The sequence below is a fragment of the Sceloporus occidentalis genome, unplaced genomic scaffold, assembly GCF_023333645.1.
Source record: "Sceloporus occidentalis isolate IW3139 unplaced genomic scaffold, rSceOcc1.0.p SCAF_154, whole genome shotgun sequence".
NCBI lineage: Eukaryota > Metazoa > Chordata > Lepidosauria > Squamata > Phrynosomatidae > Sceloporus > Sceloporus occidentalis.
Genome location: NW_028317134.1, coordinates 2,256,076 through 2,282,490, shown reverse-complemented (window position 1 = coordinate 2,282,490; position 26,415 = coordinate 2,256,076). Strand labels below are relative to the sequence as shown.

Here is a 26,415-nt window from a genome sequence, read left to right as displayed (position 1 = left end):
CTGAAGGCCACGTGACTTTAGAGGAGCTTACCCATTATGTTCTCTTACATAACAGAATGTTATACCTGCAGAATGTACGCATTGTTCTAGAACCTTGGAAGCACAGCCCAACAAGTATAGTAAGTGCTTAAATTCAGGCTTTCCTTTCCTATAAAAAGCCCTCCGAACTAAGCCCTACATGAGCAATAGTTTTCAGTCTGGATTTCATTTATAGAACAGCATCATTTTCTAGCCATGCCACAAAATCTTTGTTTCATGGCTGTGCTTTAATATATTGCTAATAAAAAACAGATGTCACATAAAATTCACAAACTGAATCACGTGTAGGGATATTGACGCCACAAAATATCTTGTTAAAAATGGAGAAATTGTGAGAACTGATTAAGAGCTATTATGAAGCAAATAAATGTGTACTTTATACTCTCAGATCCTTTATGTCTGGAAAGCTTTAGAAATATCTGCCATTTCTCCACTATGAGGTCACAGCTGGACGACCTTAGATGAGCTGATCAGAATGGATGTCTCATTCGAGAAAAAAAAAACATTCCCATTATTTCTTTACTTGATTACTACACTTTAGTGCTTAGGGGTGATTAAAACAAAGAGTTAAAATGAATGTTAAATGTATTTTTATTTTTATCCGGGTATTATGGTCAAGAATAAAATGACCAATATTTAAATTTTACTATCAGAATGACTTTTGCTGCTGTTACAACAACTACACAGCTTGGACATTACAGAGCTGGGATCTACTAAGATCCACTGGTTTTAAAGAAAAGATCCTTTTAAAAATGGGGATTCCTTGCCATGCTTCTTCTGTGCTAAGTATGGCCGAAAGTATGCTTTAACAATAAGGACGTAGAGACCAACAGGCTGGGCTGCACTTCCTGACCCTGGCACATTACTTCATTCCTGAGCATTCCAAATTAGTGCTGCTCACTGATAACACACAAAGCACTGGGAACCTGCACTCAAGCCATCCTGTTCAAGGGAGATCAATAAAAGTACATTTTGTATATCGTGTACACTGCCAGTATTAATTAAAACGGTATACTTTGTATAATAAATTACAAGTGTAGTAACAGAAAATATAAGGTATAAAACAAGATTAATTAGAACACTTTCTAGGCATGTAGTTCGTACAACTATTGTGCCCTTTACAAGCTCAACAATCCAATACAATATTGCCCAATTGAATGAATCAGGTATAATAAATAAATAATAAATAAATACTGATAGACAGTACATAAAATACAAATACGTATTGATCTGGCTATTAAATCTTCATTAAATATGTCCATACAATATTGGTCTGAATATAAGATTCATTTTTCCTCAGCTGATTTATCATTAAACTAACATGCAGACTATAGTCTACTTTTTCCTCTGCAAAGACGCAAGTGAGTAAAAATCTGAGACTAATATTGCATATTCTCGGAGCTAGTCTTACGCTCATTTCCATGAGATCTGCGCGTGTTTATGTGGGTTACTATTTAAAAGTGAGATCTTTTTAAGAGACTAATCCTAAAGCAAACACTCACATAGATGGAGGAAGACACAAGTTATTGGGAAAAAGTCCTTGTAATGTACAGTATAAAGATTCTCATGGCTTTTGGGTGTACAAGTAATAAATGTTTGAAATATTAAAAAGAAGTTGTGGCTACATTTGAATAAAATATTAACTTTCCAAGCCCACATAAAAGAGGCACAACAGGAGAATACTTCATGGAATGCAACACCATTGTATCCTGTGTATTTCACCTACATTAATGTAATAGATCCCAAGTGACACTAAACCGGTCAACATCAGGAAATGTTTAGGTGAGCAATAATTAAACTTAGCGTAATGCGGAATATGTGCATTGTCATAACACAGTGGATTTAATCAGAGGAAGCACCTGCACTAGTGTCTAGTGTGGACATGGAAATTGTATTTGCATGGTATTGAGAAACAGAGGAGTTGCTTATTATAACACATATTGGAACATATACAGTTTTTGGAATAGAAGTGGAATAGTTCGGTGTTATAAGTGGTAATACCCATCATTGGTTTTGATATTTTCAGGAAAATATATAGGACTTTATTTAAGTTTCTAAATCAGTTTTTGCAAATATATTTCTTATTATATTTAATATATTTCTTGTGATTTAACTTGAACACGCATGAATGTTGTATGGCTACAACTTAATTTGGAGAGAGAAAGGGAGGAAGAAAATGGCGGGACACCAAGAGAGTGAAGGAATGAGTAAGAGAGGGAGACTGGGGGAAGAGGGAGGAGAAGGAAGGAGAGAGCGTGTGAGGGAGAAAGAGAGGGGAGAGGGAAACGGGGGAAAGAGTGAGAAAGTTGTGAGGGAGCAGCTCCAGCCTCCAAGACTCAGTATCTAGAAGGAGGTGGAAGGAGCTCCTAAATTGATTCCAAACGGGATTTTTTTCCATGTGCATATGGGGAAAGCTCATATTACTCTGCTGGCAGAACATGAGAAAAAACCCACATATGCTTTTCCATATGGCAATCTCTATATATTACACCATAAATAGAGAGTATGTTGTTGGTTACGGTATTGCGGCAAAAGATGAAATAGTGGGTGTTGGCTTTTTCCACTCATTAGCTGAAGTGAATATAATAATGCACTGTGCGGCCAGAAGAGAGAAAGCAGAACCACCAAGAAATCTGTTTCCTCCTTTCCTTGCTTGAGTTTTAGCAACAGGCGATAATACGGAGGAGGATTCTGACCGACACTCAGCACATTCTGTATTTCCTTAAAGAAACATTGCATATAATACCATGGAGTTTAATCAGCCACCCAATGGGTGTCTGAATCTGGAGGTTGCCATCAGCAGAGCAGCCCTGGAATAATGAGGCAAGTTCTGAGTAAAAGCTGTAACAATGGAACATACAGGCTACCTGGAACTCTATTTCCGAGGGAGTTATGAAGGTGTGCCTAGCTGCTTGAGGGGTGTTACTAGCCATGGCGGGCTAGCTGTTGACAAGGTCGGGGCTAGCCCCAGGTATCATTAAATATGTAGGGAGAAGGGCAATAGAGAGGTGAGTTGGCACCGCTCCCCTGCAAAGGAGAATGAGGAAGGCACAGAGGCTCTGAGTCAAACATGAGCAGCGTGTATGGTCACAGTATGGTCACGTGACATTGGCAACTGGTAAGCTTTCACCTGCAGCGCTACCAAGTTTGTCTAGGAAGGACCTTGAATAAGCTCTTGTGTTATCAGTGACTTTTCTCTTAATCAGGCGAGGTTTTTTTTCCATGTTCCGGATTTTACTCTGCATTAACATGCTTACCCCTAGAGTAACCCCCACACTACACTCCCTTATGTCATGCTTCACAAATCCCGGCCTTGATGGCCACCAAAAGGCCACATTTTTGGATATCGGCTTGAGCGCAGAAATCCGGAAGAAAACAACTGAAATGTATTAATTCACTTGTAATTTACGCAAAGTTTTCAATAGTTTCTGGACTTCCTGGCTCCGTGGAATACATCTCTGTCCTTCACCCTCTCCGACATTAAACTGCCGGTACTTGGGTCACAGTTAATAAGCATTTTTCTCTCCAAGTGATCTCCAGTTCACTTAAGCCTGAAGTCAAACTCAGCTTGAGGAAACATTTATTTCATTTTATAAACGGTTAAAACTATATTTTTTGTGAACGGGAGAGGTCTTCACATTACATAATTAGAATCTGGAAACAAAATCCCTTCTGGCACACGGTGGACACATTATAAACCCTTTCCAGTTCTATTTCTTAACTACTATGATACAGTCACTGTAAACCCTGCACGGAGTCTCTGTCTCTGACCAGTGGGTAGGAACGCTTGTCACGCGGAACTGTGGCGCTCGGCTGCAGTTTCTGCCGAGGGGAAGAAGTGATGCGCAGCTCTGTGTATGCGGCTCATGACAGACAAGGGAACTGCATGAAGTGATGGCTCCTCTGCGAGTGCTGGAACTGTATAGCGGCATCGGAGGCATGCACTGCGGCCTGGCAGGTAACAGCAGCACCGGAGCCGCCATTACTGCATGTGTAACCCTTTCAGTACCACAGGGACCAGTGCTTCACAGGTTGCATGGGCTCTGGTACGGAGAGGGTTTAGTAGCCATAAGTGTCTGCAAGATTACTGCTGCTTAATTATAGGGCTCTGACTGACATTGTGTTACAAAGCTTGTTATTGGGGATTTGCTGTCATATGTTGTAGAGATATTAGAACAGATCATCTGCAGTGCAAAAGTGGTCCCATCACCATAGCAACCAGTGCAGTAGTCCAATCCATAAGTGCGTTATCTATTAATAAAGTAACCAGCCCCGGACTGCTCATTTGGCACACTGGGTAAATGCCAGTGGGCCACTGGCCCGCATTGCTCCGTCAGCTTATATTTTATGTTATGCTTGTTCCTGGCATTTCATAAAGAAAAACCTCGTTAGTGACATCATTTCATTTCCTTTGGGTCACTGAATGTAGGTTCATAAAGCAATCTTACCGAGGGTCATACAGTGAAAAGCATTGGAGAAGTAGCAGGGTGGGTATTCCATCGTGTGAAAGACGTGCTTTATGATGATAAGGATACTTGATTGAGGCCAGGAAAGTTGAATGTCATTTAAGGCCTATTTCATGGATGCATTAAAAATGATCAACAACTTTTATAAGAGCGCTAAAAAGCCACGTAGAAAGTTTAGTCCAGCGCTGTATATAACACCCCCAGCTTGGCGGGATTTGGGACCACAATCCCACAGACCTGATTTCATGCATTCCAATCCATACTGCGCATGCACAATAGCACTGCCAGTTTGAGGGACGCTCTACCTCCCAAGCTCTAGCCCCAAACCACCATAACAATAATGTGTAGCTATAGGTATATGCAGTGCTATATCTAGTCTATATCTTGTCTTGTATCAGGTACAGGGCAAGGAATGGGGTTTATTCACTAAAGTGTTGTACTTGCAACTACTTGCATTCATCATGAAGGGGCCTAGCTGGTGAGTTTCTCCAGCATGAAGAGCTGACCTGGCCCTGTACAGTGGATAATGTGTAAGGAGACTAAGAAAACATCTCACTGATTGAACTATACATTATACAGGGCCAGCCAAGTGCTTTCTATAGCAGAAGCTCATTGGAGTTGGATCTTCATAATGTAATGTGAAGTCAAGGAGCTGAAACACATCTCTCCTTTGGTGTTATAAAGCAGGGAATCTCTTATATTAACCGCAGAGACTGATGTGGGAACCACAGTGGGATTCATTTACTCCCTCAATATCAGTCGTGTGCATACTACTGCGGGGAACTTGTACTGTGGGATAGCGGGTGGGTTTAATGTATGGGATATGTGGACATGTCATCAGATATAATGTTTGCATGTTTCATTATTTTATTGAGATATTGCTAGTAAGAGGATTTTTGGCACACTTGTTTGGCCCATCAGATAGGGCCGCAAAACTGTCAAATAAACGGCCACTTAGAAAAAAAAAAAAAGACGTCTAGTTGCATGTTGCAACATCACAAGCCTCGATAAAGAACAGTTGCCCTGGGTATTTATGATGTAAAATGGTTCAGGAATACAGTTAAGCTTTCCTTTGGACACAATTGCTTTCCCACAAGTAGCTTTTCCTCCTATTCACCGAGCCGGATAAGGCGCTGGCAATACACCTTCTGAGACCGAACAGAAGAATAAGCGGGGAATTCCCCAGCAGACGGCCGGACTTCTTACACAACACGTTCATTATTACTTTTGTATTACAAGACTGATTCTCTGTTTCCATTTTCACACAGGTAGTCCTCCTTACCCGCTGATTCTATAAGTCGAATTGTTATGTTATTCACTACTTGTTATGTCCTGTTTACCTATTGTACAGCGCTACAGAATATGATGGCACTAGGGCTGCAACTAACGATTATTTTAATAATCGATTAGTTGGCCGATTATTTTTTCGATTAATCGGATAAAAAAAAAAAATATGCAAATTTTTCGTTTATTTAAAATAATTTAATGAACTGGATGTTAAAAAACAACTTAAAATTTACATTAACATTCTTTTGTTATGATGTAATAAAAAACAATATTTTCAAAGTACAAGAACCCAAACACAATATTTATGAAACAAAATAACCCCAAACATTCTGAAAAGAGGTGGACTATTACTGTTCAAGAAACTTTGCCCCAGCCCTTGCACTTTGCACCCAGCACTTTGCACCCAGCCCTGGCACTTTGCACCCAGCACTCAGCACTTTGCCCCAGCACTTTGCACCCAGCACTTTGCACCCAGCCCTGGCACTTTGCACTCAGCACTTTGCCCCAGCCCCAGCACTTTGCACCCAGCACTTTGTCCCAGCCCCAGCACTTTGCACCCAGCCCTGGCACTTTGCACCCAGCCCTGGCACTTTGCACCCAGCCCTGGCACTTTGCACCAGCCCTGGCACTTTGCACCCAGCACTTTGCACCCAGAACTTTGCACCCAGCCCTGGCACTTTGCACCCAGCACTTTGCACCCAGCCCTGGCACTTTGCACCCAGAACTTTGCCCCAGCCCTGGCACTTTGCACCCAGCACTTTGCACCCAGCCCTGGCACTTTGCACCCAGCACTTTGCCCCAGCCCTGGCACTTTGCACCCAGCACTTTGCACTGTGCCCCTGCACCCAGTCTCCAACTCTGCCCTGCCCCCACACTCACACCCTGCACCCACTCTGCCCTGCACCCACACTCACACCCTGCCCTGCATCCCCACCCCCACTCTGCCCTGCACCCAGTCTCCCACTCTGCCCTGCACCCACACCCTGCATCCCCACCCCCACTCTGCCCTGCACCCAGTCTCCTGCCCTGCCCCCACACTCACACCCTGCCCTACATCCCCACCCCCACTCTGCCCTGCACTCAGTCTCCTACCCTGGCCTGCCCCCCCACCCCCACTCTGCCCTGCACCCACACTCACACCCTGCCCTGCATCCCCTGAAACCCCACCCCCGCGAATCGCTCTGTGCGAATGGAGCCACTCTCACAGAGCGAATCGCACAGACATGAAGAATACTTACCTCCGGAACGCGTCACGTAACTAAAAGAAGGCGGAGACTGCAGAGCGTGTAGCAGAAGCGGGGAACGCTCGCGGAGGTAAGTAAAAGGAGCCGAGTGCTCCAACAACGAATCGATCACTCGATTAATCGATAACGGAAATCGTCGACAACGATTTCCGTTATCGATTATCGATTTTATCGATTCGTTGTTTCAGCCCTAGATGGCACTATATAAAACAATAAATAATAATAAAATTGCCTGGTTTCTGTGATTCAATTCTGTCTCTGGCTTATTGATTATAAAGTGTAACGTCTCGGCTCATACAAAGCGATCTCATACGTTTGTCCTTTCACTGATTTCTATTTTGAGGCATCGATCCTGTTTTTTTATGAATTAATTTACTTGTCTTTGGGGAAGAAGAATTCGTACTGAGGAGAGTAATGGGAATGTTTTGCTTCCATCATGGCCTTTTTGACTGCTGTTTGTTTAAGGCATTTCTCACAGATGTTGTCATATTGCCTGGACTGCACATATGGTTCTTGTAATGCTTCACCCCTCCTCGTCTGGATCTCTATGACTGGCGGATATGATTGCACGGCTCTGCCCATCCCCCACACGCCATCAAGTTTTGCTACTCCATGGCATGTTTTGCTCCCTGGGCCCATCGAATGTGTAATCCTGCGTGACAATCAGTGAGATAACATGTGGGAGCAGAGAGCTCACCAGCTGCTTTTACTGCTAAACAAACTTCAGCCCTAATTGTCGCGAGTGATCACCCTGCGGTGTACTTGCAGTTTTGGTTTAATTACCAGTGTTAGTTTCTGTGTGTTTCTGTTAATGTGGTAGAATGAACGCTTGTGTTTATTTAAAAAGGTGAATGAACTATCAGGTTTATTAAAAAGCCAGTGATAACAAACAGCATGGTTTAATGTCGGCTGAAGTAGGCTGAAGTAGTCATTAAAGGGACAATCCATCCATCCGATGCACTTTAATGCATATTATAGCTGCTCGGCCCTCTGTACATTTTTTTGGGTTGTCCTTTTGCAAATGAATGAAGGATTCTGCAGAATTCTTCTATATGAATTTGCCCCTTTCCCTATCCTTCAGCTTTTTTGGGTGCACGCATCTCCTGCACTCGCCTCCAGTTACCTCCAACGAGGGGGCGCTTTCTTACCACTGATCGATGTGTGGCTAACGGTGTGTGAGGGGCAAGTGGGCTAAACTACAAGACTGTCTTCAGGACCTGCCCCATGCAATACTATCTGGAGGGACACAGAATGATAAGTGAATTTTGCCAGGCGTATAACCTTTATGTGGGATGATCTTATTCTCATCTACTCATATTGCCCAGTAACATTGTTTCTGAACACTTTCATGGAGAGCTGGTGGAGGATCTTATAGAGGTGACTAATGGGTTAGAAGAGCCCCTCGGAAATGCATGTTTGCTTTATTGTGATAAATATCCCCTAATACCTTCTGATGTCAGAGCTTCCTTGAACCAAGTCGGTCAGCCACCCTGGATGTCTGTGCATGCGCACTTGTCCATAATACCAAAGAATCTACAGTATGCGGCATGAATAGTATTGTGTAGCGCAAAGGCATACAACAGTAACTTTCCTGTACTTCACAATGATGCCGTATTAATAAGGATTCTTAAGATGCATTCACAGAAGCATGGGCTTAGCCTGCTGTAGGTCAGGGTTTACTCACAGAAGACTACAGAGATCTCATTGATAGCAGAGATGAGAGTTCTGGGGGAATTCACCATTCCAAATGCTGTGAAATCTGCGGGTGCTATAAATAAAATGTACCGCAGCACACTGTGCACATTTCATACTGCAAAGCTGGAAACGCTTTAAGTATCACTAAGCGGACTTTGCTGATCTATCAGACAGTTAATGAACAGCCCATGAAATGTTTACCTGTAGGCTTTTCTTAGGCCAACTCAGCACCTAGTTGAATAGACCCCATAGTTACCATTGAGGTTGTGCTCCTTATTGAGTGGAGGACTTTCTGTTAGTATCAATCTGGTCCCAAACTCTTCTAAAAGCTATAGATTACCTGTAATTTGTTTACCTTCATCTAAATCCATTAAATTATATTGTATAGGCTGATGTTGATAACGTGTATTGTTTCCAACCTTAGTAACTATAGCATTGTTGTATTTACTGCTTATTAGATGTTCTGTTGAATGATTGTGTATTTTTTGTTCCAGAGAGTGCCGTATCTGCTGAGGTCATTGCCGCTGTGGATGTCAATACTATTGCCAATGAAGTCTACAAATATAATTTTCCAAACACACCACTGTGGGCAAAGGCCATCGAGGTGACTTAATATTTAGAATTTAATAGTCTCCTCGTTTACTTTGTGCACCTATTTGTTAACTTCTCTAACATCTCTGGGGGGAGACGGTCACAGCTTAGTGGGACCTGTCTGCATACAGCACACACCATTGAATCAACAACATTGGTATAGCAATGGGACAGCTGTTAAAATGACCCAGTTAGGACTTACTACAACAGAATCTATCCCTACTAAGATGAGGTCTGCAAGAGAAGTTACTAAACCGCAGTAAAGGTCCGTTGGAATCTTCACCCGAGATGCAAGTTATATATATGCGCTTATAGAAATGCTTTAGACCTTCTGGACCAGCATGACTTACCACGTTAACAAGAAAACAAGTCAAACATGTCCGCTTCCCTGTAAAGCTGCTTTTATAGGTAAAAGATACGACTGATAGGGTTAGTTATAGGATGCTTTTTATTGTGCATGGAATGTCCTGTAGATAAGGATTATGAGTGAGTGACAGAAGAGCGTTGCTCCTCTGAGTGGCACTCAGGAGTCTAAAGTAAAAGCACAAGGTGTTCTTGTGTGGTTTGCTTCATTGTTCGATTGCACGTTTAACACTTCTTCGATGTTCTTATAGAAGCATTAAATGAACAGTAGCAAAGTTATAGCATATCATTTAAAGCTAAATTGTTTATATAACTATAGACCTGGGCTGAATAATTCTTACAAACATTTTTCCTAATTAATGGAAAAGACCAATTAGGGCTGCAACAACTAATTGATATAATCGATAATGAAAATCGTTGCCAACGAATTTCATTATCGATTAGTTGAATCGATTTTTATCGATTATAAAATGAGGGTTTTTTCATAAAAATTCCCCTCGTTTTATAATCCATTTCAGTGAGACTCACAGCAGCAGTTACTTTATCCCAGTCCCTCCCTGCAGTCACTGCCTATTAGCCCCGCCCATTGGCATCCACACGGCTACTGTGAGTATAAAATTAATATTTGGGCTGCTAAAAGTTAGGGGAAGTGGGGGTTAATTTAGGGGCATTTATGGTTAATGGGGTGTTATGGTTGATGGGGTGTTTAGGGTTAATTTAGGGGCAGTTATAGTTGATGGGGTGTTTAGGGTTAATTTAGGGGCAGTTATAGTTGATGGGGTGTTTAGGGTTAATTTAGGGGCAGTTATGGTTAATGGGGTGTTTTGGGTTAATTCTGGGGCAGTTATGGGGTGTTTAGGGTTAATACAGGGGCAGTTATGGTTAATGGGGTGTTTATGGTTAATTTAGGGGCAGTTATGGTTAATGGGGTGTTTAGGGTTAATTTAGAGGCAGTTATGGTTAATGGGGTGTTTAGGGTTAATTTAGGGGCAGTTATAGTTGATGGTTTGTTTAGGGTTAATTTGGGGGCAGTTATGGTTAATGGGGTGTTAGAGGTTAAGTCTGGGGCAGTTATGGGGTGTTTAGGGTTAATTTAGGGGCAGTTATGGTTGATGGGGTGTTTATGGTTAATTTAGGGGCAGTTATAGTTGATGGGGTGTTTGGGGTTAATTTAGGGGCAGTTATGGGTTGTTTAGGGTTAATACAGCATCAGTTATGGTTAATGGGGTGTTTAGGGTTAATTTAGGGCCAGTAATGGTTAATGGGGTGTTTGGGGTTAATTTAGGGGCAGTTATAGTTGATGGGGTGTTTAGGGTTAATTTTGGAGGTGGGTCCAAGCCATAGATAACACATTGATTTCACATGTAAGAGATTTATGTTATAGATTCCATACAATAATGTGACCTCGTACATCCAACCATGAAAAGATGTCATTTTATTTATCTGTTAATTAAAGGGGAAGTCTCACGGGGGGGGGGGGGACATTTCAACAGGCGTCATGTACGGTGCCGGCACTGACAAAAAATCCGGTCTGATTTCAGTCCTTTATCTGCAGACCTGGATATTGTCAGATGTGATGTTTTGGATGACGCTTCCGGCTCAAACACTGTACTGAGTCGAAATGTTAGGACCCCCCCCAAAAAAAGTTCAGACTTTCCACATTTAGGGTCCTGGTGCGAGCTCATAGTCACTCGACTCCAATGATTGTGAAACCGAGTGATACGATGATGATGAGCTCTCTTCAGGGTATATGTCCTCGTATCTTGGAGGTGGCTCCGAAGGGATACGCTCGTCGATGTATTCTACCGTTGGCCCCCACAGCCGTGGAGCGTTGTAGTCATTTTCCCTGTCGCTTCTGCCGGAATCATGGTCACCCCATTCAAAAAGGAGGCTGTCGTAGGAAGGAGGGTCCCTGCTCATTGGCCAATCATGTCCTCCTGCAAAGTGTGGAGGTAGGGCTGACGGGAACGTGAAGACTTTGTCACCCAAATTTAGAGGAACCTGCTGATATCTGGAGGCTTCTGGGTCCTCCTCAGAGTCGCCGTCCCGACGGCTTTTGCTCACACAGATAGCCAGGCAGTAACACAAGCCGATTAGTACGAGTGCGATTATCTGCAGTAAGCGAGTTACACAGACACAGACAGGGCCAATACACAGCTGCCTCTTTCACAAATGCCAGTGTTTTATTCCACCCCCCCCTTCTTACACAAAGTGGTTTGTTCCAAAGAGACTTTCTGCAGTGTTAAGAAGTAAGGGTTTCTTTTTTTTTTTTTTTTTTTTAAATATTTTATTAACAAATTAAGTAGTAGGTCACAACAGTGATACATCAGATTTACATTACAATAATCCAAATCTAAATTGTTGTTCCTATTGTGAAACTACTTTCATTCATTCATCATTCATACGTCATATTCCTTGATCACGTCATTGGTAGGAGGGATTATTTGCAATCGTGTGTCTCACCTAAAGTCGACACATGAGATGTTGTTAAAAAAAACCCAGAAAAAACGAGGGGATCGTTGGTGTGAGGATAATAGGCTAGGACTTGTAGTTGCTCTCCACATCTAATTTAGTCTGTTTGTGAAGTTATCCATGGAGCCCATATTTTCTCATACAGTGTCAGATTTTTTTACTTCGTGAAGAAATATTTCTCCATTTTACACTGATAGTTTATTTGTGTAATGATATTATTCCAGTAAGGGTTTCTGCATGCTGCACAGAAATACTTGTAGCTCATTAATAGATGACAATGTTGAGGATACTTGGACAGGAGAAGAAACCCTGTTTACACTTAATAAAAGACAATTAACCCCTTAAGGACCAGACTGTTATTTTTTAATTTTTTTTTGTACCTTTCGTGACCGAGGATGTTTTGACACTTTGGAGGTGCTCGTGTTTAACTGGGATTTATTTTTTAAAAAGCACTCTTTGTGACTTTTATTTGAAAAATATTTTACTCATCGATAAAAGCTAATAGATTCTATTTGTTTTTATGTTTTTTGCAAGTTATATGGCAAGTACAAGTAGCATATTGCTATGTAGGGCTGCAACAACTAATCGATAAAATCGATAATGAAAATCGTTGCCAATGAACTTCATTATCGATTCGTTGAATCGATTTTTATCGATTATAAAATGAGGGTTTTTTCAGAGCAACTGCTCCCTAAAATACCCCTCGTTTTATGATCCGTTTCAGTGAGACTCACAGCAGCAGTTACTACTTACCAGTCCCTCCCTGCAATCACTGCTGATTGGCCCAGCCCCTTCCTTTCTCCCAGTCCCTCCCTGCAGTCACTGCCTATTGGCCCCGCCCATTGGCATCCACACGGCTACTGTGAGTATAAAATTAATATTTCGGCTGCTGAAAGTTAGGGGAAGTGGGGGTTAATTTAGGGGCAGTTATGGTTAATGGGGTGATGGGTTAATACAGGGGTATTAATTAACAAAAGTATTGTTTCAGTGTGCTGTGAACGAGGCTGTGAATCTACGAGGGCACTATGGGATATCTGGGGAGGACGGAGTGACATATCTGGGGGTAAAAGGCATATGTGGGGAGGGCAGAGTGGCATATCTGGAGGTATGTGGCATTTGCTTATTTGAAATGGGAACATACTGAATTTACAGCGTAATATACTATAAAAGTTTGCACTGTCTGCCATAATATTAGGCACGTACTCACTGTAATTTGGCCCACAAGCCCATGGCGTGCTCCTGTAATATATTTATGACAAGCAATGGATGAAATAGATAAGGATTTGAGTTACGCTTAGCAAATCATTAAACTTAGAAAGATTTAGTGTTAAATACTTTGATGATGATGATAATAATAGTATGAGAATTAATTTGGAAATCAGTACAAACAGATTTTACTGCATTAATAAACGCTGGCTGACTTTGCAGGTGAGCCGAAACAAAAAGCTGTCTTCTCTCCATTTTAATACCAACCTGGCCAACTCGCTTAGATTCTGCGTAATGCGTAGTTATGTCCCTAATATGAAATGTTTGATCTGATATGAAATCAGCAGAGTCTTGGGATGAAAGGTGTGTTAATATGACATGATGTGACGCAAATACGTGTGTTTTAGAATATGTTTATAGAACATGCACAGTGTGTCATTATTTGTGCCGTTTCCTATGTAGTCCTCGCACATGTTTTCAGGAATGAATGTCATTAGCAATGCCCTTCATTATAGTACAAAGGTTACATGACAAGTCAGCAAAGTTACTGCAGTAAAACCAAAATGTGTTAACTAATACATTTCTTGGATTATCAGAAAGGGAGAATTGTCCTAAAACAAATTAGAATTCATTATAATACAGATTTAAATGATTGTGCTTTTCTTTTTTTCCTAGCTTTTGGGTTATATGATGTGTTCAGAATGCTGCATATTAGTTATTTGTACGTGATCTTAGCCCAAACTACCTGTAGCAAAGAATAGAATGGCTCATCCATCTGAACACAGTGACTAATGAAAGTCTATGGAGGAATGGACTTCATTAGCGTCGCCGTAAAGAATCGTTTAGTGATTGTGCAGCCCACAGGTCTGCAGATAAAGAAGTTTTTTGGGGGGCAAAATGACATGAATAACGTCCTGTAATGCACCGCGGCTCTTTTGCTAGAATCCTACAATGCCGCATAATCTGTAGGGGTTTCGCCCAACGAGTCACTCTTTTACTGCTTATATAATGACTCCTGGATTCATTGTTTTTTTTATTACGGCTGTTTGTCTGGAAACAGTTCTTTATAAGTATTTTTTATTACAGAGCATTGAGAAGAAGTAACAATGAAAACATATTTTACAGCATTTAATACACAGAAAATGTCACATCACTTTAGATGGATTTTTATCTTGCAAGGAGACTGATTATGTCAAACCCAAGAGTGACAGATAAATGTGAAAATTAAACATTTGGAGAAGCATACGTTTTTAAAGCAAAATATTGATATGATCTATGGGGGACGGCTCAATAAAACCGCACCACCAAATCAACCCATGGCCTATGAAACCTCATGTAGGGCTTTCAAAGCATTCTTAAAATTCCCTTAATGGAACAAATATTGCATATGGATGGGGATTGGGGAAAATAAAACTAATTTAGCAGTTCATGACTGTGTATTTGATTGCAATTTTAAACCAATGAAAAGTGTTTATTCCAAATTTGCCGTTTTCCATATTATTGTTAAAGTTATTATGAAAAAGTTTGGGTTCACTTAGCTGTTTTCATGAATAAACAAGGACGTTTCTAGCTGTAGGATGATTACAAAAGGGTTTCCTAACGATCAATTAGCCTTTTTAAACTTAAACTTGGATTAGCGAACACAGGAGTGATGGGAGTGATAAATTGCCTCTGTACGCCTATGAAGATATTCCATTAAAAATCATCCGTTTCCAGCTACAATAGTCATTTACAACATTAACTCCGTCTGCGCTGGATTTCTGATCCATTCCATGTTGTTTTGATGGGCAAGGAAACGTCTAAGTGACCCCAAACTTTTGAACAGTAGTGTAGACTTAGTAATTCATTCATTAGTAGAATTCGCTACTGATTAATTAGTAGGATTATTTCAGGTTGTAATGCAAAGGCTTTCTGTGTGCTAGGGAATATCTCTGAAGGAGTTTGATGCCTTGTCCTTTGACATGATCTTGATGAGTCCTCCCTGCCAGCCTTTTACACGGTAGGTTTCTGAAACTGGAATCACTACTTACCTCATAATTCAAAGCTTTTGAATACGCAGAATCCAAGAGCTCCAAGTATTACTTGTCAAACAGAACTCATCCATCAATAATTTATATATTTATTGACTTTCAGAATAGGCCTACAAGGTGATGTTTCTGACCCAAGAGCAAAGAGTTTCCTCTATCTTCTGGACCTCCTCCCAAGGTAGCGTGATTTTAAAAATAAATGTATCCATTTTTATCCAAATAACAGGATATATGCTGCCCTGGGATAAGTGTGCCATTCATATCGGTGAATAATTTAACATGCCATCATTTACAAATTAATTTAATTAAACTACATCTGGTTTTAGCTTAATGATGACAAAACATGTATATTATCTCAAACAAATCTTCCATTTGAGAAAAAATCTGATCTTACCATTTCGGTCAAAGAGATAACACTGACCGCTACATATTGTGCAATTTGATTCTAATCGTTATTACATACCATCTAAATTGTGCTTTACATACAAGTACATAGTGTTTGAAGTTCCCGGGTTTCATCACCGAGTCATAAAAATTGCCCTGGAACTCAATTACCCCGGTATATGGATTGTTCTCACTAATCTGTATGTAGTAAAAATATTTTCTAGATGTAAAGGTCACTTTTTCTGACGGGTTCCTATCATTTACCTTGGTGTACATATGGGTTATGATGTAATAGAAAGTGAAGTATTTGCAAAGACAAGAAAGGATTTGTTACCTTTCCATCATGCATGTGATCTCATCCATAGCAAACTACGTGTGGCGTGTCATGCGTCTCCGCACAGAATGCCACGAGTGTGGGCAGCATACTGAAAAGTTGGTACCTCAAAGGATTTGGCCATTAAAAATGTTTGTACCTTGCCTTAAAACAGAATATTGTACCGTATAGAGAGACCCACATAGCATTAGCTATTAGTTCAGACAGGCTCTTTATATGTATCACAGACAATTCTGGTCAGATAACAAAGAAAGGAGGGCTCCGATCTAGTGGAGCTACACTATGAGTAAGGTCTACTGAAGTCTCTGGTGCAGTTTCTTTAAGAGAGTTTTTCATATCAGCAGTCTGCATTCTACAGCCATTAACAAGTTTATTACTTAGCACGCTGCTTCCACGTGGGGACAGAAATATCATTATTGAGTACATGCTGTCTGTATTCTATGTACAGCTCAGTCCCCAACACGCAGAGCTGCCAGAGGCTCCACGGCCATCTCCACATAAGGCCCTCTTCTGCTGGTCCACCAGTCACGGTTACTGATACGTGGTGGGACATTTCCACTCCGGAGACTACAAGAGAAAATAAGAGTAATGAAACCACTTCACGCAGATTTGATAGCACATTACATCAGTATTACAGATTTCTGTCTACCTCATTCAGCTTTCTAATCACAACAGACAATAAATTAATGAAAACAATCCATTTAATAAACTTATACAGAGTACCAGGTGCCAGTGATTTCTAGTCCCCAAGGTGGCCTGGCGCAAGGAATTTGTCGAGCTCTGCCATATTACATATTTTGTCCGTGTGCTTATCTGATGTGCTTGTTGTGGCACAGCGTTTCTTATGGTGATGGGTACAGATGATGGCATAGTATCTTTAGAATGTCTTTAGGGGGGTGCATCAGCTTGGATGATGGCCAAGCACCAGGCTGGCAGCCAACATCACCACACAAAGGGAACTGGAAAGAAAGGGAAATTTCCATTGCTATTGTTTTTTCATTGTTATCCACTGATTAAGCCAGTGGACAAGAAAAATGATAATGGTGCTATACATACTGTATGCTGCCATCGATAACTTACCTGTGTGTGACATGCGTATAAAGGTAACTTCGAAAAAAGCATTTTATATATATATATATCATCTGATTGAGAAAAAGTTAAGTAAGGAAGTGATGCAGCATATATAGTGGAAGGACAGGTGGCTATTGCTGTGATGTCATCATGTTTTGTTTTTTAATTTTTGTAATAGGTTGAAGAACCCTCCTCCTTATATTCTTTTAGAGAATGTGAAAGGATTTGAATCATCTACAGCCAGGTAATGCTTTAAGAGTATGCAGTAACAGATGTGTGAATTGCTTCTCTGCTTGAATCAGTTCAGTTTAGATTATAACAGATAGAAGAGGGATTTTATGCCTAAAAAGTCTTAATCATATGATTGGCTGGGTGAACGTCTTACTCTGCAAGAGTCATGATTCTTTCCGATAAGAAAACTCCATGTATAACGTAATGAGACAGTAAAGGGTGTTGAAGAGTGGCCTCCAATTACTAAATGTCAAACAGGTACCTGACGGATGATCTAATTAAAAATATCCCATTTGGGTACTGTATAAAGACAATTATGAAGCTAATCAATAACGGTCTCATTTGAGGATATCAACTTATTGTCGCTTCTTGTGGGTCACTGATGTTATACCTGTTTGATTACCTGTTATAAATTAAATTATTTCTTCCTTTTTAGAGACAACCTTATCTCAACATTGCAAATGTGTGGGTATCACTACCAAGAGTTTCTCTTATCCCCAACATGTGTAAGTATAGACTATATTTAAAAGAATTTGTTCATTTCCAAGTTCTACCTAATGAAAATATTATGATGTTTGCTCTGTATTAGGGACACCTGTCCAATTGCTTGTTAACACAAATTGCTAATCAGTCAATCACATGGCAGCAACTCAATGCATTTAGGCATGTAGACGTAGTCAAGACGACTTATTGAAGTTCAAACTGAGCTTCAGAATGGAGAAGAAAGGGGATTTAAGTGACTTTGAACGTGGCATGGTTGTTTGTGCCAGACGGGCTGGTCTGAGTATTTCAGAAACTGCTGATTTTCACGCACAACCATCTGTAGGGTTTACAGAGAATGGTCCGAAAAAGAGAAAATATCCAGTGAGCGGCAGTTGTGTGGATGAAAATGCCTTGTTGAGGTCAGAGGTCAGAGCAGAATGGGCAGACTATATAGGAATATATATACTGTACAAAGTAAAAAGCAGTTCATTTCAGATTTTGGTTCTGTTTATAACTGGAAAACATTTTAATTTGTTTGGTTTTTTTGCCTAACTAGCTCGGCATTCCAAATTCCAGACTGCGGTACTTTCTGATTGCCAAGCTGCAACATGAACCATTTGCCTTCAAAACCAGCAGCGAAGTAAGATCCCAGAACAGTTTTCAAACAGTCTGCATCTGTCTAGTCAGCAACAAATACTCATTGTATATAGCAGAACTGTGTTCAATTGAAGGTTTATGTGTTTTGTTGTCCTTTTATCACAGTTGTGAACATCACTAAAGCATGATTTATAAAGAACATTTCTAATGTGTATTCTTAATTTTGAAACCATTGATGCAATACACTTAAATGTCTATAATACACTTTTACATGTCTATAAACTTATTTATATTTATGAATAGCAATGTTTTCCTTTTAGATACTTGAAGAATTTCCAAGGAGTAACTCACTGGAATCAATCCACTCCTTGGCTGCAAAATCCTCGGAAGGAACATATATTGATCGGGAAAATCAGACAAGCAATACCCTCACGGAACAATCCTGCGACAGAACCATCCTCTACAAACTGGAAACCACTGGCGAATTGGAAAGAAAACAGAGTCAGAACAACGATTCTTCTGTTCAGATGTTAAAAGAGTTTCTGGAGAAAAATGTTGAGATGAGCCAATATTTTCTTCCCTCAAAGTTGTTACTGCGATATGCGTTAATTCTGGACATTGTCCAACCATCAAGTAGACGTTCAACGTGCTTTACAAAAGGGTAAGTACTGGGTACTCTTTAGTATTTCAAGTTTTGAGACTTATATCTATATATATATATATATATATATATATATATATATATATATATATATATATATATATATATACTTGTCCCAAAATCTGTATTAAACATCATATCAGATGTTCCCTGTGTATATATAATATATATATACCCAACATAACTAGCACCAATAAGTGTGGCTCTTGCAGAAAGCATATAACGTTAGTCTCGCTTCCCATTACTGTTGCTACTTACAGTCTTTTTAGATATTTTACATTTATTTTCTTTGACATGGTTTCCATTATTTACAGACTTTCTGGTCTCTTTACTTTGCTGTTTTTTCTTTGAAGTGGTACTACACTGGCTAATGTCCAACGTTGTTGAAATTAACTCTGGAAAAAGAAAAACAATTATCCTGGGCTAAAATATAGAGGATTGAAACAAGCATTTTAAATTTAGTGCTTCTTTTGTTTTTTTATAGGTATGGCCATTATGTGGAAGGCACAGGTTCTGTTCTGCAGACAGCAGAAGATGTGGAGGTTTGTTTTTACTGTTTCTCATCAAAAATCTAACAATTGTTTTCCTTTCTGCCTAAACATAAAGCTTTCAGATGCCACAGAACTTAGATAATTCAAACTTATATGCACTTGGTTCTGCTTTAGTAACTAGCAACTTTTCATGCTTTGCAGTACATGATTTAACCAAACCACAGATTGTCAAGGCAAGGCTTCATGGGAGCAATTACAAAATCAATTTATGAAGTGGAATGATTGTATGAAAGCTAGGTTTGACGCTCTCATGTTAGTGACCCTGTATTTTCTAAATCTTTGATGTGGAAATGCCCGTCCGGCTGGTAAAGATCATTTACCTTGTTGATAAAATTGCTTTTCATTACAGTTGAAAAAATGGTAAATTTACGCTTGGAGGGCTTTGGCAGACAGAGGCCGTCTGTGTCACTGAATGGTTTATTGCTCCCGAACAATAGCGATCCTATTAAGTGCCGGGGTGAAATGGGCAGCTGAGTGGAAAAAAATGTCTCCGTAACACTGTTTTTGCTTGTTGGGCTGGATTAATGTATTGGGAATTTGTTGACATATTAATCTGCCTGGTCATTGCGGAATAAATAGAATAACTCTGTCGTCTGTGTTTCTGTTGCATTCCATCACAACAAGCAACATCTATTAACAACCCCCTCTGCTGTATTTTTTTAGCCTGCTATCCTACAGGTTGTTCTACATCATGATTTTTCTTTTGAATGCAGATTGGTGATGTCTACAAATCACTGGAAACGCTGTCCGGAGAGGAGAAACTTGCAAAGCTCTCAACACTAAAAATGAGATATTTTACTCCAAAAGAAATAGCTAATCTTCATGGATTTCCGCCACAGTTTGGTATGTTTACTGAGAAAAGGCAACATACCTGTTTTATTGTCATCTTAAAATGGGCCTCTTAAGAAGAAATAGTGAAACACTAATGTTTCAAAATGAACCAAACTTGAATAGTGCCCACAAATAATCCTTAAACAGTGTCAAATTGTGCCCTATTCATATTTTTGGTGGGGTGGATTAGTTCTTACTTGTAGTCTACAAGTTATAGACTATAAGGCTCAGTTGCCGTAGCAGATTCTTGAAATTGTATATATATTTATTTTTTTTTGGGTGGGGGGACCATTGTGGAAAGGGAAACAGACTTCTATCAAGTGCATTTTCGTAGTAAGTTTCCTTTTGTAACATTAATATATAAACTGCATGTGTTTATAGTCATCTGTTTTTCTTCTTAGGCTTTCCTGACAAGACAACAACAAAACAGCAATACAGACTTCTTGGAAACAGTCTTAATGTACAGGTTGTAGCGAAGCTCATTACTGTTCTGCTTCAGTCCCATTAAAACCGTCTACAGAAGAAGTAATCAACCATTCTCTGTTTTACACAAACTGTGGAATATTAAAAGTGTAAATAATTATATATTTAATGGAGCTTCACTATTGTTGCAATAAAAGGATTTTTTGATATGTTTTTTTTAAATGGTCATTTATTACTTTTTTACATTAATAGATACATAGAAACAAATTATTTGCCATATTTAATCGCCCCATGATGTGTCTTTTTCTCAGAAACTTGCTAATAGGGAACCATACACAACTTGTTCTACCTTCCTCATTACATGAGGTGGAAAAGCAGCTCTACGGTACGTAGTGTATCTGCGGTTGTTGACCTGCTGTGTACTGTACAGTTACACAGCTTTGCACACCTCAGTAATCACAGACCATTTTTCAATTTTCCTTTACATGTCTTGTAAACCTAAGGAAAAACATAAATAAATAGGTTTATTAGAATGGGTCTTAATCTGGAACGGGACAGTTCCTCTTTAAAATGTATCTTGTTTGAATTAGCAGTCAGTTGGTAGATTATCGAGTAAGCATGTCAGCCTTATAATAAAGTTACTGCGAGGTTTGATGGCGCTCAAGATCAAATCACAGTAACAACCCAATGATCCAAGCCAAGGATCAGAGTCGAACAATCAGAGTGTGTTGTATCTCAAATCAGCAGCCAGGGTCAGGCTGAGGAACTTGCCAAGAGTGAAGCTGAACAGAGTGCATCTTATCCAAAATCAGCTGCCCGGGCTGGTGAAGGAACTGGCGTGTACTGTTCACCTTTGTCAGCTCAGTTATGCACCCTCACATATAAAAATGATTTTAGTGCAATATGTTAATATGTGTAATTGCTCCATAGCACCAGAGCAACCATTGAAATGGTCCAAACTGCGGTACCACTCCACAGTACCACTCCATTGGTTGCCTTGGTAATAAAAAGACTTGGGCACCAGGGGGCTCTTCGTGTTCGTGCTCGTCAATAAAGTCGTACGGACATTAAACTAATTGAACAGGGAGGGAGACCAGTGGCATCTGCAGGGTAAGTTGCAGCATTGGGGTTTAAAAAAATCAATGCTGCAACTTACCCGGCACATCCCACTGGTCTCCCTCCCTGTTCAATTAGTTAGTCTGTGCCGGGTTAAATTTAACTAATTGAACAGGGAGGGAGACCAGTGCTGCAACTTACCCTGCAGATGCCACTGGAAATCCATAGGTTCGCTGTCAGGGGTTAACTTACAAAGACTGTGCGAGTGAGCCTATTGGTCACCTGCAGGGTCTTCCTCTGGCATCAACCAATTGGTTGATGCCAGAGGAGGTCCCTGTAGGCGACCAATAAGCTAATTCGCACTGCCCTGTAACCCGTGACGGTGAACCTGCGGATTTCCACCTCCGGGAACTGCCGCGATGCCGCGAAGACAAGGTAAGTTAGAAGGGGGGGGGATTGGTAGACGAAGACGATCACGAAGATCTTCGTGGTGTGTGTCTTCGTCTTCGCCTACGTTTTACCGCCGCCGTCTTCTCTTCGGCGTGTCTTCGGAACGAACACGAAAACGCACTCTTCGTGTTCGTTTTCATGTTCGCCCGAAGACGAATGCACAAGTCTTGTAATAAAACCATTTTTATTCATACCACTCAACGTGTCCTCCCATTAGCCCCTGACAAGGTTTAAGGGCTGGTTTCACTATTCTTACATCATGGAGAACATAGCTTTGGTAATTTTATTTCAATCAGTGGGTTGAGATAAATTATCTAAATTATTGAATAGTTTGTAGTATCCTTGAAGAAGTTAAAAGACTCAATATGGGTGTGCATCCATACTAGTTTGGTAATCAACAGATGAAAGTGCGTCTGTTGTTTCATATTGGCTGTTCTTGTTGGGTATCCTAATAGTTATTCGTGGTGAATAGCAAAGGGAATTCTAAATTGATTTTTGTTCATGCAAAGCATAGCCATTAAAAGAGACAGCAATAAGTAGATTAAGAAGGTTATCTTGGGGAGATTAGAGATTTTGGACATGCTTAGCCATGATCAAACAAGATCACATTAGCTATGAATACTGTGGTGTACACAGAGCCAAAAGATAAAAAGATAATCAGATTTATTTGAATTTATCATGTTATGAAACGCCGTAGTCTTTTACCTAAAAACATGTTGTGGACGTATTACTGGAGAAATTATAGTCGAGTTCCATAGTAGTGCTTTTAAACATGACACTTAGAAACATAGAAAGTGACGGCAGATAAGAACCAGTAGGCCCATCCAGTCTGCCCAACCTCTGAGTACTTTCCTTTAGTACTTGCCCTTATCCTATATCTAGCTTGGCCTTATGCCTATCCCATGCTTGCTTAAATGACTTTACTGTATTAACATCTACCACTTCTGCTAGGAGGCTATTCCATGCGTCCACTACCCTTTCCATAAAGTAATATTTTCTGATGTTACCATTAAACCTTTGCCCCTCTAGTTTATGCTTGTGTCCTCTTGTTGTGGTAGTATTTCTCCTTTTAAATAAACTCCCTTCCTTTACCTTATTGATTCCCTTTAAGTATTTAAATGTTTCTATCATATCCCCCCTGTCCTGTCTTTTTTTCCAGGCTATATAGGTTAAGATCCTTTAACCTGTCCTAGTAAGCTTTATCTTGTAATCCATAAACCATTTTAGTAGCCCTTCTCTGCACACATTTCTATATCCTTCTGGAGATACGGTCTCCAGTACTGTACACAATACTCCAAGTGAGGTCTCACCAGTGATCTTTACAACGGCATGAGCTCTTCCCTCTATCTACTGCTAATACCTCTCGCTATACAACCAAGCATTCTGCTTGCATTACCTGCTGCTCTACTGCATTGTCTGCCTACCTTTAAATCCTCAGAAATAATTACCCCTAAATCCCTTTCCTCTCACGTTGAGGTTAGGACAGTATCAAATATTCTATACTCTGCCCTTGGGTTTTTATGCCCCAGGTGCATTACTTTGCATTTATCTACATTAAATGCTAATTGCCACAGTTCTGACCTTTTTTCCAGTTTTCCTAGATCGTTTGCCATTTTGCTTCTTCCTCCAGGAACATCAACCCTGTTGCAAATTTTTGTGTCGTCAGCAAATAAACATACCATTCCATCAAGACCATCTGCAATATCACTAATAAAAATATTAAAGAGAAGGGGTCCGAGTACAGATCCCTGAGGTACCCCTCTGGTAACAACACCTTGTTCTGAATATACGCCATTCACTACAACCCTCTGTTTTCTGTCACTCAGCCGCTGCCTAATCCATTCAACAACATTGGGATCTAGACCCAGAGATTGCAGTTTATTTATAAGTCTTTTATGTGGGACAGTGTCAAAGGCCTTACTGAAATCCAGATACGCAACGTCTACTGCACCACCGCGATCAATTACTTTAGTCACCCAATCAAAAAAATCAATAATATTTGTTTGGCAAGATCTTCCTGAGGTAAACCCATGTTGTTTTTGATCTTGAAACCCATGTGACTTCAGATGTTCAACAATCCTTTCCTTTAGCATTATTTCCATTAATTTCCCCCCTACAGATGTAAGACTAACTGGCCTGTAGTTGCCCAACTCCTCCCTACTGCCTTTTTGTGAAAAATGCTAGTTTCCAATCCCCTGGGACAACTCCCGTTACCAATGATTCGTTAAATATATCAGTTAACGGTTTTGCTAGTACACCCCCAAGGTCTTTTAATAACTTGGGCTGTATCCCATCAGGCCCCATCGACTTATTTGTCTTTAGACAACTGAAGTAGAACCTCCGCCTCGATAAACTCACATATTTCAAATGATTCAGTCTTTTTTCCCAGCTGAGGTCCCATTCCATCATTTTCATCTGTAAAAACTGAACAGAAATATTCATTGAGGCAGTCAGCTAAACCTTTATCCTCTTCTACATACATTCCTTTTGTTTTTAGTCTAACTAATCCTTGTTTAACGTTCCTTTTCTCATTTATATATCTAAAAAATGTTTTATCTCCATTTTTTACTGAGAGGGCAATTCGTTCTTCTGCATGTGATTTGGCAGCTCTTATAACTAATTTTATAGATCTATCTTTCTCACTTTGGGTATTTTTGTATCTACTAAAGGCTAATTTCTTGTCTTTCACGATTTTGGCCACTTCTGCAGAGTACCACAGCGGTTTCCTTTATTTTTTACTCTTGCTGACCAGCCTAATACAATTTTCTGTTATCTTCAATAAAACAGCTTTTACAAAATTCCATTTCTCCTGAACGTCCACTTAATGGACATATAACGGCAGCGCTGATCATTCAATCACCGACACTGAATATAACCAGAAAAAGGCTGAAGCATGAAGCAAAAGGCTGTCACGGGAAACACAAAATCACGGCTGAAAATACTACCTGGGCGACTCAGGCCCTTTGAAGGGGTCACATAGAAATTTTTTTTTTAATCAAAATTAAAACTCAGTGTTTTAAACAGAAATGTAAGTTAGCATTGACAGCAATCTGGTTTTATCTCATTTTGTTCCAATAAATTTCCTTTTTTTGCAGACCTGGAGGCTGCCATTGTTGTCAGGCATGTGCTATTTTTTTGTGACTTTCCCTGAATAATCATCACTTCTTAATGGCAATACTTTAGGGATACCGTCGGGCAGCAGCAACGAGCACACAGCCGGCCCTGCATATTCATCATGGTGACCAAGCCAGGGAGAAGGCGCTGAGCCTGGGTGTGTGACAGTGTAGCCACCTGTAAACACTGATATTAGCATCTAATTATATTTTGAGAAATTACATATTTTAATGAGACAATTATTATTAAAGGTGATGTTCAATTTGCTTTAATGAGTTTAAAACTTTTATAACAGAATGCAGCCTTACAAACACTATTCCTAGAAGATGTAGAAACATAAAAATATTTCTTTAATCATATAAAAAAACATTCCCAGGAACACATGTCATGTGACACTAAAGCAAGCACTGATAGGGCATTTCCATAAAAACTGAAAAGGCTTTTTTTATTTTTTATTTTTTTTACACTTGTGTGCTTTTTTGAGATTAAACCTTGAGTGGAAACAGAGAAATTACAGATCTGTTAAGGTTTTGTTTGCTGAGCATACTAAAGCGTGTAATGAATGTTTTGTATAAGTGGAACAGCACCTTCAAAACCTATGTCTAGGTAGCAAAGGTCAGTGAGCTACTGGATAAGGTATAAACTTTTGACAGGTAGTTTCTTTTTTGACGATTAACTAATCAGCACTTTAAACTTTCCACTAACCAGGTTAAAAAATTAAAATGAATGCATTGCTCACGTAAATCTTTCAAGGAGATCATGTCTGAATGACCAAAGTCCACGGATCCTTCAAGTAGCACATCCAGTTTGAGTTGCTGCATGGAGGGTTAGCAGCTAAT

The 26,415-nt window shown here is 40.0% G+C and overlaps 1 protein-coding gene across 1 annotated transcript; it reads left to right on the top strand.

Annotated features, from left to right (window-relative positions):
* Positions 1 to 3,933: 3,933 nt before the first annotated feature.
* LOC149280575 (tRNA (cytosine(38)-C(5))-methyltransferase-like) lies at positions 3,934 to 21,041 on the top strand. Its single transcript, XM_089500390.1, has 11 exons — positions 3,934 to 3,997; positions 9,226 to 9,335; positions 15,286 to 15,362; positions 15,497 to 15,568; positions 17,358 to 17,423; positions 17,847 to 17,916; positions 18,450 to 18,533; positions 18,811 to 19,151; positions 19,636 to 19,693; positions 20,416 to 20,545; positions 20,935 to 21,041. Exons 1-11 carry the CDS (start codon positions 3,934 to 3,936, stop codon positions 21,039 to 21,041), a joined length of 1,179 nt encoding a protein of 392 aa, XP_089356516.1.
* The last annotated feature ends 5,374 nt before the right edge of the window (positions 21,042 to 26,415 follow it).

Bases quoted from the DNA above. Each gene is read 5' to 3' on its own strand.
- LOC149280575 (XM_089500390.1), top strand. From the start codon at position 3,934: ATGGCTCCTCTGCGAGTGCTGGAACTGTATAGCGGCATCGGAGGCATG. The intron at 3,998-9,225 runs GTAACAGCAGCA...TTTTTGTTCCAG, and splicing joins CATGCACTGCGGCCTGGCAG to AGAGTGCCGTATCTGCTGAG. The intron at 15,363-15,496 runs GTAGGTTTCTGA...ATTGACTTTCAG, and splicing joins CCCTGCCAGCCTTTTACACG to AATAGGCCTACAAGGTGATG.